General features: G+C 41.2%; 1 protein-coding gene across 2 annotated transcripts in view; it reads right to left on the reverse strand.

Moving 5' to 3' along the window:
- Positions 1–1,053: 1,053 nt before the first annotated feature.
- Positions 1,054–12,318, reverse strand: part of papolg (poly(A) polymerase gamma) — an 18,407-nt gene continuing 7,142 nt past the window's right edge. Inside the window, exons 9-24 of one of the 2 annotated variants that reach the window (XM_005949238.3) lie at positions 12,046–12,184; positions 11,880–11,952; positions 9,905–10,025; positions 9,703–9,787; positions 9,001–9,054; positions 7,587–7,706; positions 7,389–7,498; positions 6,218–6,339; positions 5,985–6,142; positions 5,699–5,859; positions 5,321–5,511; positions 5,162–5,245; positions 4,998–5,057; positions 4,809–4,912; positions 4,573–4,673; positions 1,054–3,333 (exon numbers count right to left, since the gene is read on the reverse strand). In XM_005949238.3, coding sequence (XP_005949300.1) covers positions 3,158–3,333; positions 4,573–4,673; positions 4,809–4,912; positions 4,998–5,057; positions 5,162–5,245; positions 5,321–5,511; positions 5,699–5,859; positions 5,985–6,142; positions 6,218–6,339; positions 7,389–7,498; positions 7,587–7,706; positions 9,001–9,054; positions 9,703–9,787; positions 9,905–10,025; positions 11,880–11,952; positions 12,046–12,184 — 1,859 coding nt within the window. In that variant the 3' untranslated portion in view covers positions 1,054–3,157. Of the gene's footprint in view, positions 3,334–4,572; positions 4,674–4,808; positions 4,913–4,997; positions 5,058–5,161; positions 5,246–5,320; positions 5,512–5,698; positions 5,860–5,984; positions 6,143–6,217; positions 6,340–7,388; positions 7,499–7,586; positions 7,707–9,000; positions 9,055–9,702; positions 9,788–9,904; positions 10,026–11,879; positions 11,953–12,041; positions 12,185–12,318 lie in introns of those variants that run through there. The other variant, XM_005949239.3, reaches the window with a different exon arrangement.

A 12,318-nucleotide genomic window follows, 5' to 3' on the forward strand; every position in this document is an offset into this window, starting at 1 on the left:
CAAAGTTATTATTGTTGTAGTACCAGTATCAATCCGATACCACTACCAGCATTGGTATTTATACTTTAATCAGCCCAGCTCCAGTGTTTTCTCTGCTGTTTTGTAGTTGATAGTGTAGGCAATTGGCTATTCTTTATTGAATCTGCAGCTCAGAAAAACATCTGGTATTTGTTCATGACTTTTTTAGCTTTAGAGTTGCCAGTATGCAAGTTCTCAGGTTAAGCTGCCGCACTAAGTCACATTTGCAACCTTTATGACAAGCTGAACGCTCTGTGCAAGCATGAAATTCAAATTGATTTTATATTTCTTCTAGAAGATTAGAAAAACAGTACATTTGTGAGAAAGTCTTAGTGAGATTCAACGTTTTTTAAAGATTACAAATAGATTATGTTGAGGAATCAAAATGATAATGGGAAACAAGGTGAAGGATGAGGTCAGCAGCTAACTTGGGTAAAGATGCCATACCTCTCATTTTAATATAGTAATGTCAGCATTACACTGCGTCTCACTAAGACAGGATCTGCTTTGTTCATTCCCAGATCTATATTTCAGTTCTTGGACTCCACTAGAGCAGCTTTGCATCTTATACCAGGCTTTGTTATTATAGTTTCATATTTTCTAATTAGTTTTGATTTCATTTTTGACAATCCAGTTCAGTTGTTATATTCGATTTAAAAAAAATAAATAAATAATAACAACAACAACAACAACAATCATATGGGGTAGTTGCCAGAGGAAAGATTTAGGAAATTGTGTCCCCCCCCAATCTAATGATTTTTTTAGTTAACTACTGTAACCTTGGCCCCTTCAGCTCATCTGCTCCCTGACCTGCTTTGGCTTTCTTCCCCATTGCACACAAACAGACTGGATTGTATAGTTACTGGCTCTCATTTATTACTTCTTAGAAGACATTTTTTACTTCAACGATAAACATTTCCAGGAAATCAAACACGGCACATCAGTTATCATCCAATCCCATCTCTCCCATTACGGCGTTGTCATAGGTATAATTATAAAATTGAGGAAAAAACAAACCAAACCACAGACAGCACATTGTTTTTAGGGGTTTAATGGGTGTACAGTTGTTTAAAGGAAGTGATAAACACATACAAAAATACCCTTTCAATACATTTTTAGAAACAAACATCTAAACGACCTGTTTTGTTAAATGTTTCTGAACAGTAAAACATGAGTTGTCTGAAACAGAGTGGTGCAGATTCAAAAGACCTACCTGCTATGAATGCTATTTAAAAAATAAGAAAAAATCAAAAAGAAAAAAAAAAAAAATCACATGGTACAAATATGCAAATATAAATAAAGTGATAAGAAAACCCCCAAATAATGAAGAATATGCCTTTTGAAAAAAAACTGTTCTCTGTACATTTAGTTGGGGAAACTGATGCTAGAAAGCCTATGTCCCAACTGTCAACCTGCTCCAATGAAGAGGGCGCCCCATTAGCATCGCTTTACACTTTACTATGTTTATATTTATATATCCTCTGTACTGAAATCAAATGCAAAGACACCCAGCTTCAAGATGGAGGGTTGGGCAAGGCAAGGCAAGAAAGTAGTTATCTCCCGACCCCTCTCCTCACCACCACCACTGCCACTAGTGGCCCCAGGAGATGCCTTTTAAGAACCTCCACAGGAGGCGCAGAGGGTTAACACCCATATAGAAGGGAATTTTGTCTCTCTCCAACACATAAACACAGCCATCTATGCATGCACGCTCACACACAGTCAACCAGATATGCATGCATACACTCACAACTCTTCAAAAAGCTTCGAACCATCTTTTTTTGTTTTGTTGGGGTTTTTTTTTCTTGTCACAAAGCACCACAAACTTCCCAAAAGGACATGAAATGCACTCACAACCGGGACCTGGTTTTTATAAGGATCACACTTCACAAGCAAAACCAGACCACAGTGAACAGGTGGAGGGGTGTGTGTGTGTTTGGGAGGGGGTCAAGCAGTATTTCCAAACATTTTGTTTAGTCCTCCTGATGGACTAGAGCGAAATTACTACGTGTCAGACAATCAGCCAATCACAGACATAGAAAGCACTTCGGGGGAGGGGGGGGCGGTGTCTAAACCGTTCAACGCTCACTTTTTTGTGTCGGGACACTTTTCTGACATCTAGGGATTGAACGAACGTGAGCAGAAAAAGTCAGCCTTCTTGTCCAATCAGAGACGAACGGGTGCGACACTGAAGCTCAGACAAATAGAACTATAAGCGTCTGTGGCACTTTGATATGGTTCTGGTGACCGTTCCTGTTGTCATGACAACATTTTCTTGCCCTTACCAGCCCCTGAGAAGCTCTTGTGTTGCCCAAGATCATTTGCGCGCCTACACCTGGAGTCCATGCTGGTCCAATGAGCTGTGGTTTTAGTATCCAGTCACATCCAAGCACACCCTCATTAAACCCTCCCTGCAACCTATGCAGTATCTACTGAAGATATCCAGGGCACTGGACAGTTTGTTTTTGGACAAGCAGTAGAGAAAACAAAGAAAAATTACATTTTTTTTATATACTTTTTTTTTCCATTTTTAGATAAAACTACAATAGAATGGTCAAAAGTTTTAACGGTGATCTTTTGCTCCTTTTTAAGACAAAAAAAGTTATGTACATCAACATTTACTGTACAGGTTTCTGTTGAGGACAAAAGAAAATGAAGGAGTAAAAGAAAATCAGCATACACCAGAAATGTGTGTAGCAAGTGCTGATAAATGATCAGGGCCTTTTTTTTTTTCTTTTTTTTTTTTTTTAAACTGGAAAAAGGAGACGATGAAATAGAAGGACAGCATGTTTTCCTCTTGTAATGTGTAGATTTCTAAACACAGAGTTAAGAAGAAGAAAAGAAAAGAAAAGAACAAAAACCTGCTGCTTTAGTTCTCGTGTCATATCTCCGAGACTGCGGGAGGGGAGTTAAACTCCCCTCTGGCTGTGAGTGTGTGACAGCAATGGCCGAATCCCCTATCCACTGGCAAGACTGTAATCTCCAAGTCTGAGGTGAGGTGTCTGTGCTGCTTCACGCTTCAGACTGACTGACCTGAACGCCGCCGCCTGTCCCTGTGTGAAGTCACGTCCTTGGTGTTTGACTTGACTTAAAGCCCCTCACCTCGGTTATCTGTGTGAATCCAGTCTTTGTTGGCAGTTCAAGCTATATGGATTCTGGCCTTTTCTGTTTCTTTCAGCCTTTTGGCCTGTTCCTCCGACGATGGGGAGTGGGGTCTCTTGGAGGCTGCTCCGTTCAGAGGGTCGACTACTCGACTCACTAGCGTGGGGATGGAGCTGCCGATGGGAGGCACCACATGTTTGGATGTCACATGTTCTACAGAGAGAAAGATTGGGACAGAAATGGTGAGTTTTTCCACTAGCCTTTGTATTGTATCTTAGCTTAGCATGTGCTAACAAACTAATGGAGAAATTATGCAATACATTTGGATCTTCATTAATGGATAAGATAAAAAAAAAAAAATCACTTTCTTATATACACACAATACAATCTAATAGATCACAAAGAGTAAAATCTTACTTGACCAACTCAACATCGTAAAGGAAAGCAAAACAAAGCTCTGCTTTTACTTTAAAATGATATGGAAAATGTGGTGTTTAGTGGGGCAAATCAGAAACGCAGCAGGTCGCTAAAGAACACCTGTAGTGAGCAGCACTGCAGATGCACGAGTGTGGTTTGCGATTAGCAGCACTGATGCGTCACCAAAGTCGACAGCTGAGCGGTGCGATGGAAAAAACATCTGAACTAATGTAGTGTGCATCACTCAGAAATGAGTGCAAGATCACCGTTCTGGAGGTCACAATTAATTCTAGGACAGCTGCTGGTAATGTAGGCCGAGGTGATGGTTACCATTTAAAACAAATGCTGTGCTGTAGTGCGGCTTTGGGGTTTGTTATTGCGTTTGCTCCAGCCATTACATGCTGGTTCATAAGTATTTTGTCGAAAAATCTTAAATCCAATGCTACTGCGAGCTGAAAAATAAATGAATTGGTTGAAGTTGCCTAACCTCATTTTTTTATCTGATTAAAAAGGTTGATCTTTTTAAAGGAGTTGTTCTTTTTGCTTTAGGGCATGTCTTTGATCCAAGAACCAGGGTTGCTAACCCTGATAACACACATCTGGGTTATTTAGCTCTTTAAAATAAATAAATAAATAAATAAATAAATAAATAAATAAAAGCACAGGAGAATTTGATTACAGAAGCTTGATTAAATGATTTGATGCAATTGATGATATATGACCCTATTAATTCTTTGATATTCCACAGGCAGCAGTATGCCATGAGTGTTTTTCAAACAGGTGTCGGATTGTTCTGCCGACCTGTAAATGACCAGATCGCAGAGTGATTAATCTCCTGTCCTTTTAAAGTAAACAAGAAAGGTAAATATAGTCTCTGATAACTGACAGGACGCAGCAGTGACTTTACTACAGGTTTATTAAAAAAAAAAAAATCTTATGGACATCGCTGACGTTTGTTTGTTGCTTGTAATTTATTTGATTTCTAATTAATGATGTGCAGTTTTATGAAAAGAAGCTGTTGAAACAGATACTCACTTGAGCCAATCACAGGAATGGACATGCCCTTTTCCTCGCTGGCAGCAGGAGCGTCTGTGGTGAGGGCGTCCTCAAACACGGGCGGCTTGGGAGGTGTGATACTGCACAGACACGTTGAAAAACAAGCAGGACAACACATACAGCACATCAGAATTGCATCAGTGAAAGCAGCACTTTCAACTACTAAATGTGATGGGAGAAAAACTCCATACATACAAATAAGTGATGAAACTCACTTGTGGCGGTTGAGGGCCAGTTTAATGGAATTTTTCACAACACGACAGCTGTTACTGGCAGGGAGAGGCGAGGAGGCATCAGGCAGCTCCATGCTGGGAAGTCTCTGAGGGAGGAAGAACAACAGCAGTGTTAGAAATCACCTCAAGTCTTTTAATAAGTGATTTAACAAGTAAACATAAAGAACTTGCTTGTGTTCTTGAGGTATCGATGGTTGGAATGGGCTTTGCCTTTGATCCAGCAAGAGAAGTCTAACGAAGAGAAAATGTAATTTGTTTTTATTGCTTTACATTACTGAGAAAATCCTTTATTATTAACAGTTAACAGAGGCAGACACAGCAGCAGTAACACCTACAATGCTGGATGCTTCTCCATGTGTTTGGGGGTCAGACGAGGGTGGATATGGTTCTTTGAAGGCAGCGTCATCATTTGACACCACCTGCAGCAGCAAAACAACAATGTCAGCATCTGGTCCATTCTTTTAAATATGTCAATAAGTTGTCCAAATGCTTACGTCTGTGTTTTTTGGCCTCTTGGCCGGGTCCTCTTGTGTGGGCGAGTGCGGTCTCTTGGAAGGAGCTCCGTTGACTGAGTCCTCCAGGCCGTTGGGCTCCTCTTTGGGGCTGCTGGTGGCGGTAGGCTTTGTGCTGCTGGTGATGGAGCTGCTGGCTGGTGGGGAAGGAGGCTTTGCTTTAAGAGGAGGTTCTTCAGGATGAGGAGGTGATGGAGTTGGGAAATCAAAAGAGGACATGTTAGAGACCAACTTAACAGGTGCACAGTAACACTTTCTGCATTTCCTTAAAGTATTGCAGTTTAAAATCGACATTTCTGTTAGGAAGCAAAGTAAAACATGCATTATACACAGTCCCTGTGTGATTTTATTTTAACTCACTTGTACCAATAACAGGGATGGACATGCCCTGGTCTTTAGCTGCAGCAGCAACAGGAGCAGGAAGAGGAGCAGCAACAGCAGCAGGAGGAGCAGCAGCAAGAGGAGCAGCTGCAACAGGTGCTGGAGAACCCTCCACAAAAAGCTGCTTAGGAGGACTGACGCTGCAAAATGAAGAGCAGAAAACATGACAACAATTTGAAGACAACTGTATTCATGAGGTAAAAGGGGATTAGGAAAAAAAGGACAACACTAACAGTAAAAATTACACACAAGTAGTACATCATACCTGTCGTCTGTGTCAGATGTAGGCTTGGAGGGTTTGCTGGGCGGGGAGTTAAAGGGAGTCCCTGAGTCTGTGTCTCTGGAGCTGTCCAGGTGACTGCTGTCGAGGGAGAGCCGCTTAGAGCTGCCACCATTAGAACTACGGTTCAACTCTGCTATGCTCTGCGGGAGGACAGATTTGTTAAAGGAGGAGAACAAACCTAAAAACAAGACAAGCATCGCAGAGCAACATCTTACTCTCTTTTTCTTCTGCACCACTTCAGGAGGCAGGTACTGATGGAGCTGCTTCTTCTTCACATGTGTTGCTTCAATCTTCATCCCATCCTTCAGCATGTTGATGTTGTTGGCTTGTCTGTACACTGATGTGCACAATGTCACGTTAACATTGACAGGACAGACAACGTCTACAGGTGTATATAAATGTTTGTTAAACATGTAAAAATCATACAAATAAGCTCCGGTCATTTCTGCCAATTTACTCAGTGAAACACCCGAGATGTATCTGTGGTATGTTTGTGTCCTTTTTTTAATGTTAAAACTCCATTTACACTAAATGTAACAACATAACTACAGCAGCAGAAGCACACAACCTACACACCACTATAAACCACAGTAAATGATTGATTGTTAAAGTTGCAAAAACTAGTGTTTTTTAAAAATTTTTTAATAACCATAAAAAAACCAAACAAACCCAAAAACATCTCCCCCCCACTTTACTTTGCCGTCAGCCCATTTTCAGTGGAGAACTGAACTCATCACCTGCGCTTTTGAAAGCCACCAAATTTGTTTGACTCATACAGAAACTTTACGTTTCAGAGCTGTATGTTACACAGCCGCACGAATGATTCATCACACTGTGTGAATCTGAGTAGTAGGACTCAAAAGCCTAGTTTAAAAAAAAACAACAAAAAAACAATCTACTTGTGTATTCTGGAAATAAACGATTGTTTCTGTGTGGATAGGATGGAGACAGTGTGTGTATGCTCTGTTGGGAAGGACTGCCGTAAGATATGGTGCAGCAGTAAAAACATTTTTTGCCTTCGCTTCGGTACCATTACTCTCTTCAGCTTTTGCAAACTGCGGACATAGAAAAGACTATAAAGACTAAGCACAACACGGACATCTCATAGGATCCCTTTAAAAAAAAAAAAACCCCTCAACAACAAACATCTGAACTAAACCTTTGGAAAAAGGAGCTAAAATGTTTGGAAAGGTATTTTCTGCAGCACTTCCATTCAGTTCATTTATAAACTCACCTGTTTTCCCTGTTATATACACTAAAGTAGAGCACATGTTAATGCTGAAAAAAACAAAACAAGCCATTGTCCTTTTTCCTAGCGTGTTCGAAAAGATTTAGCAGCAATTTTTCCTTCAGCTCATTTAAAACGCAGAGTGAGGTTAGACCTACCAGTGTCTGTGAAAGACTGGATGTCATATGTCAAGTCTATGTTCACACTCTCTGCATTCTCCACCTTCTTAAAGATGATCCCAATAAACCACATCGACACAAAATCGTTCCTGTTGGAGAAAGACACAAAAAGAGCACGCTCCCTTAGAATATGTCTCGATGTTCTGGTTGAGCGTCTGTGGATGAAGCTGGACTCACTCGTTCCGGTTCTCTTTAGATCCCGGGAATGACTGAGGGTTTACATGAGCCAGGGTGATGTACTCGTTCCTCTCCAGGTTTCCCACCAGAACACGGATCTTTGACTCCACCAGGCCGATCCTGGGGAAAAAAAAACAAACAAAAACAAACAAAAACAACAACAACATTAAGACGTGGTCAGGGAGGGTACACCACAAAGCTGTGCTGACAGGCACATGTCATCGATCGATGATGGTCACAGTTAAAGGTGATACCTCACCAATCAAGGTGATTTTTATCTATACTTATCTGATGCATGAGAGCCGCATTAAATTCAACCTACAAAGCTGCAGATTCCCGTCAATTCTTCACAGATAACTTATGCTTGCAACACAGCGCGCACACATCTACACTCTGACTCCTGCGTGCTCTGAGGTTGGCGTGTATGTGACGCGGCAACACTGATTCATCAAATAAGAGAAAACAGGAGAATAATTCTGACTGCTCAGCCTTGATTACACTTTCCGCGTCCATGAATCTGGTCTGAACGACGCAAATATGTGCACCCCATGACAGTGGACCCAGGATAACAGTAATGACTGTTATACTACTAATGACAAGCTTGCATGTCAACATACAAACTTTTCTGTGTGTTATAAATGTGACTCTTGCTGCAGCTGCTACGCTTTTTTCCCCTTTGTGTGCATGTATGAGACGTATTGTACGTTATGAATGGTGAATAGCAGCATAATCATAATGGTAGACTTCTCAGGCACCCAGTGGCAATGCAACAGGGGGAAATAGGACGACTACACTATGAAGCAAATCGCCCAGTTACAGTGCACTTGGTACAGTTTTCCAACTGATGTGCAGGACAAACTGTATACGATGGCTGGATATAGTCACTGTAACATCACCCATTAAGTGAAGGCCTGTTTTTGAAGCTTCAAGCTGAGTGTTTTGGCTCTTGCCGCAAATCTCAGAGAAACCTAAGGAAACCGGATGGGGCTCACAATCACAAGTTAGGCCTGCTAAATCCTTGTTTTGGACTTAATCGGACAAAAATGATCATTATACTGTCTTCGATAAGACCTGACACTAGTTGCTGAGACTAAACTCATCAGGAAAGAGTTTACTGAGGTTCTAGATGAAGACCTATACATCTAAACAATTTCACTTTTTGTTTTAAAAAGAACAAAAGTCACACACTTCTGCAAAAGCTTAATTTGTCACACACCGAAGCTACATTCACCTTTTTCATACACACTTTACATAGATGATCCTGTACCATGACTTTAAATACAGATGAAACTAAGCTGGCATGCAAACTGGCAGGCTCAAATGTATCAATTAATATCAAAGACAATGATGGCTGATGGTGATTTACAGATTTAGAGCTCCTGAGCTACTAGAAATCCTGATCTTTGACACTCACCATTCCAAGTGGTTTTCTTCTGTCGATGCACTGGCAGTGAGAACAATGTAATGTCTGCCACAAAAAAAAGAAGAAAATAAATAAAGTTAGACAAGTTATGGTCAGAGTTTACCCTGCTTCTCACCCTGAGACAGCTGGGATAGACTCCACCCCCCCTCGACCCTAAAAAGGATAAGCGGAAGAGAATGGATGGAAGTTATGCAAATAATAAATCCAGAGGTCCTGAAAGACCTCAGGCTTTCACAGAGACTGGTGTTGGTCTGCTGATGCACTACTGTGCAGTCTTAATGATCTTGTACCAATCCTCAATACCACACCGAGGAGCAAAATCCACAGTTTTTGGGCATCGACAGTCCCACCACTGCTCAGGTGACCATTGTAGCTCCAGTAACAGAGCAGCACCAACAGAAAGCCAGCAGAAACTGCGTGTGGGAGGAACATTCATAAACAAAGTGAGTCACCCTAAGTGACCACAGAATGACTCAAATTTGCCCACACCACAGAAACAATAACTTGCTGGGGGGGGTAGAGCAAGTTGCACTAGTTTGTTTCAGCTGCATAAATCATTTGTGTTTTTTTAAATATGCACCTGGCAAATTCAAAATGTAGAACAAGCAAAAAGCAAAGGGGAGGGGTGTCCCACACAGGTACACTTACATCGCTATCCTCAGGCGGTTTCAAAAGCACAGACAGAGCACTCACTTGTATTTTTGGAAAAAGTTGGGCGGCTCAAACAGTTTGGACCACTCTGCTTTGCCCTGAAGAATCTCATCTGTGACGCTGAGACCTGTTCGTGATAGAACGAAGATGGATTTGATGACTCAGCCCTCGTGTACACCCAGTGTAAATTGGAAAACACTGATGAAGTGACTTCGCAGTGCTACGTTGCTGATTCACTCTTTACCGTATTTGAACTCCTCGCTCATGATGGTACGTGTAGACGTGGAGACGTTGTATGTGGAGTTCTGCTGGGGATAGGCAGGTGTGATGATGGGCATCAGGTGATATCTGTCAGCTGGGTTCACCTAGAATTTAAAAAGGTCGATTAATTAAGGAAAGACGCAGCACAGGGGACTCTTGTTGGGTTCTCTGCAGATCAGGGAGCTGTTGCGTCAGTGCACTCCACCCACCGAGCAGAATGAGAAGATCAATTTCACCACAACCCACACCCACACGCACAAAAGCAACATAAAGCTAAAGGTACACACATCCCACCCACCCACACAGTACATCCCAATTCACTCTGCTTGCCTTAAATTTCCCTCATTTGCATTTTTTCCCCTCAGGCAATGTGAGGATGGCGGAATTAAAGAAACTATTTCTAAAAACAAAACAAAAAAAAAAAAAAAAAAAAAAAAAAAGGCTATGAGCCATAACTAATCTTTAACATCAAATGAGAGCTATTCATGTTTGCCAGCATTACAAAACACTTGAAATTTTATGTGCACAATGAGCCTTAACACCAGCTGCATGATAAGCATCACCAAATCTGGATTTAGGCTGTCACAAAAGTGGGACACATTCTTAAGTATCCTGCATATGATTGGTTTTACACTGGATACTTGCTTTTCTGTATTTAAGAGAGAGGGGAGGACCTACGGCCAAATGCCAACTTACCACCAGGAAATAAACAGTTTGTGCTTTTAACAGTCCACACTGTGATGAATGTCTCAGCGTAAAACAAACATGTGGCATGAATAAAATCTAAACGGTATTTTCAGCCTACAGCTCAGCAGTCGCCAAGTGACTGAACGGAAAGGACACCAATATGCAATTAAAAAGTGTTTATTGCTGAAGGGACACAATAAACATGACACAGTAGTTACAAAGGGCTTGAGTGTTTTCAATTAAGGCAAAAAGCATTTAGTTTGAAAAGAGATTTATAAGCAAAGTTATAAAAACAAACATATGACAGCTGGAAAAGGAAAAGACTGAAAGAGACGAGCTGCTCCTGCTCTGACTGTAAGAGAACAGGCTCAATAACCCCCTCTTATCAACTCTGCAGCGCCCCCTGGTGTAAGGATGCGATCACCTACAGTCATTTTACATTCAAAAACAATTTGTTTTTTTACATCAAAACGCAAAATTAGGAGGCCACGTTCATTTAAAAGCCACCAAACCACCAAATACTGTTCATTAAAAACCACCCAAACTATCACAGGAACAACAAATGTTCAGACGAAAAGATTTTTTTCAAATCCCGAGAAAGTTTGATTAAATGTTCTTTATTTTTACACAGATCCAAGTCATTTATTAATAGCTTCAATGTCTTCTTCAGTTTAAGTAATTTCCCATGGCTCTGTGAGGTTGACAAGCTAGAACAGAGTTACATTTGCAAAAAAAAAAAAAAAAAAAAGTCTCAATATGTCCTGAAATATTCTGTACACACGCCATTGCCCCACTCAGCCCTACCACTTATGGTACGGTTGCCATATGTATACTAGTGCTAGAAAGTACGAAGGGCTTAGTCTCCAAAATAAATGAGACGCCCATAAAAAAAGATTTCAGCTCTATTCTGTTTCTAATGCACTTTCTATTGTAGGGGTGTTATCTGACAAGACGTCCATGTGGGAAGTCTTCCTTCCTCCAAACTGCTCTGCTCTGGGAGGCCTCCTCCGAGCAGAGTTAAGAGCACTGGAGCTCATGAGTGGGACCCAATCAATGTCGTGGTCACGTGAGGACATAGGGATGAGGAGACATGAAATAAGAGATGTGAAATGTACCTACACACTAGCTGTCGAGCCAAATTTAAAAAACACACCAACAAACTTATCACATCTCCATCCAGATAGCTTTACCAGTGTCTACACAGCAATACATGTGCAAAACAGAGGGCATAACAATACCATAAGAAGGTAAAACACTGGTGTAATACTCACTCTCGGGTCCCACACCGGCAAATTTAAATTACTATCCTCAGGCTGTTTCAAAAGCACCGGATTCGGCCACTCCCTGCAGGGGGAAGGTAATGAATGCAGTAAATAAATATATTTGGGCTGTGAGACGCTGCCAAAAAGCAGAAGACGATAAGTTGCAGAATCTTACCATTTAGAGAAAACCAAGAAGAACTTATGGACAAGTGTGGCAGCCACAGCGTTGGGGTAGAGCTGGCAGGTCCTGGCTACCAACATAGCCCATGACACTCCACCCAGAAAGCCCAGCATGTTGGAGTAGATTCCTCGACCTGCAGCCACAGGAAATGTTACAGGTTATTGAGAAGAGCATCACTAACCACTCTGCTGAGTTATACACTGACATGTGAGAAAAACAGGAGGAGCGCTTTTGTAGTAATAATAATAATAATAATAATAATAATAA

This window comes from Haplochromis burtoni, unplaced genomic scaffold (genome assembly GCF_018398535.1).
Source record: "Haplochromis burtoni strain Fernald_Lab_line unplaced genomic scaffold, NCSU_Asbu1 Contig_643, whole genome shotgun sequence".
In the NCBI taxonomy this organism is placed as follows: Eukaryota; Metazoa; Chordata; class Actinopteri; order Cichliformes; family Cichlidae; genus Haplochromis; species Haplochromis burtoni.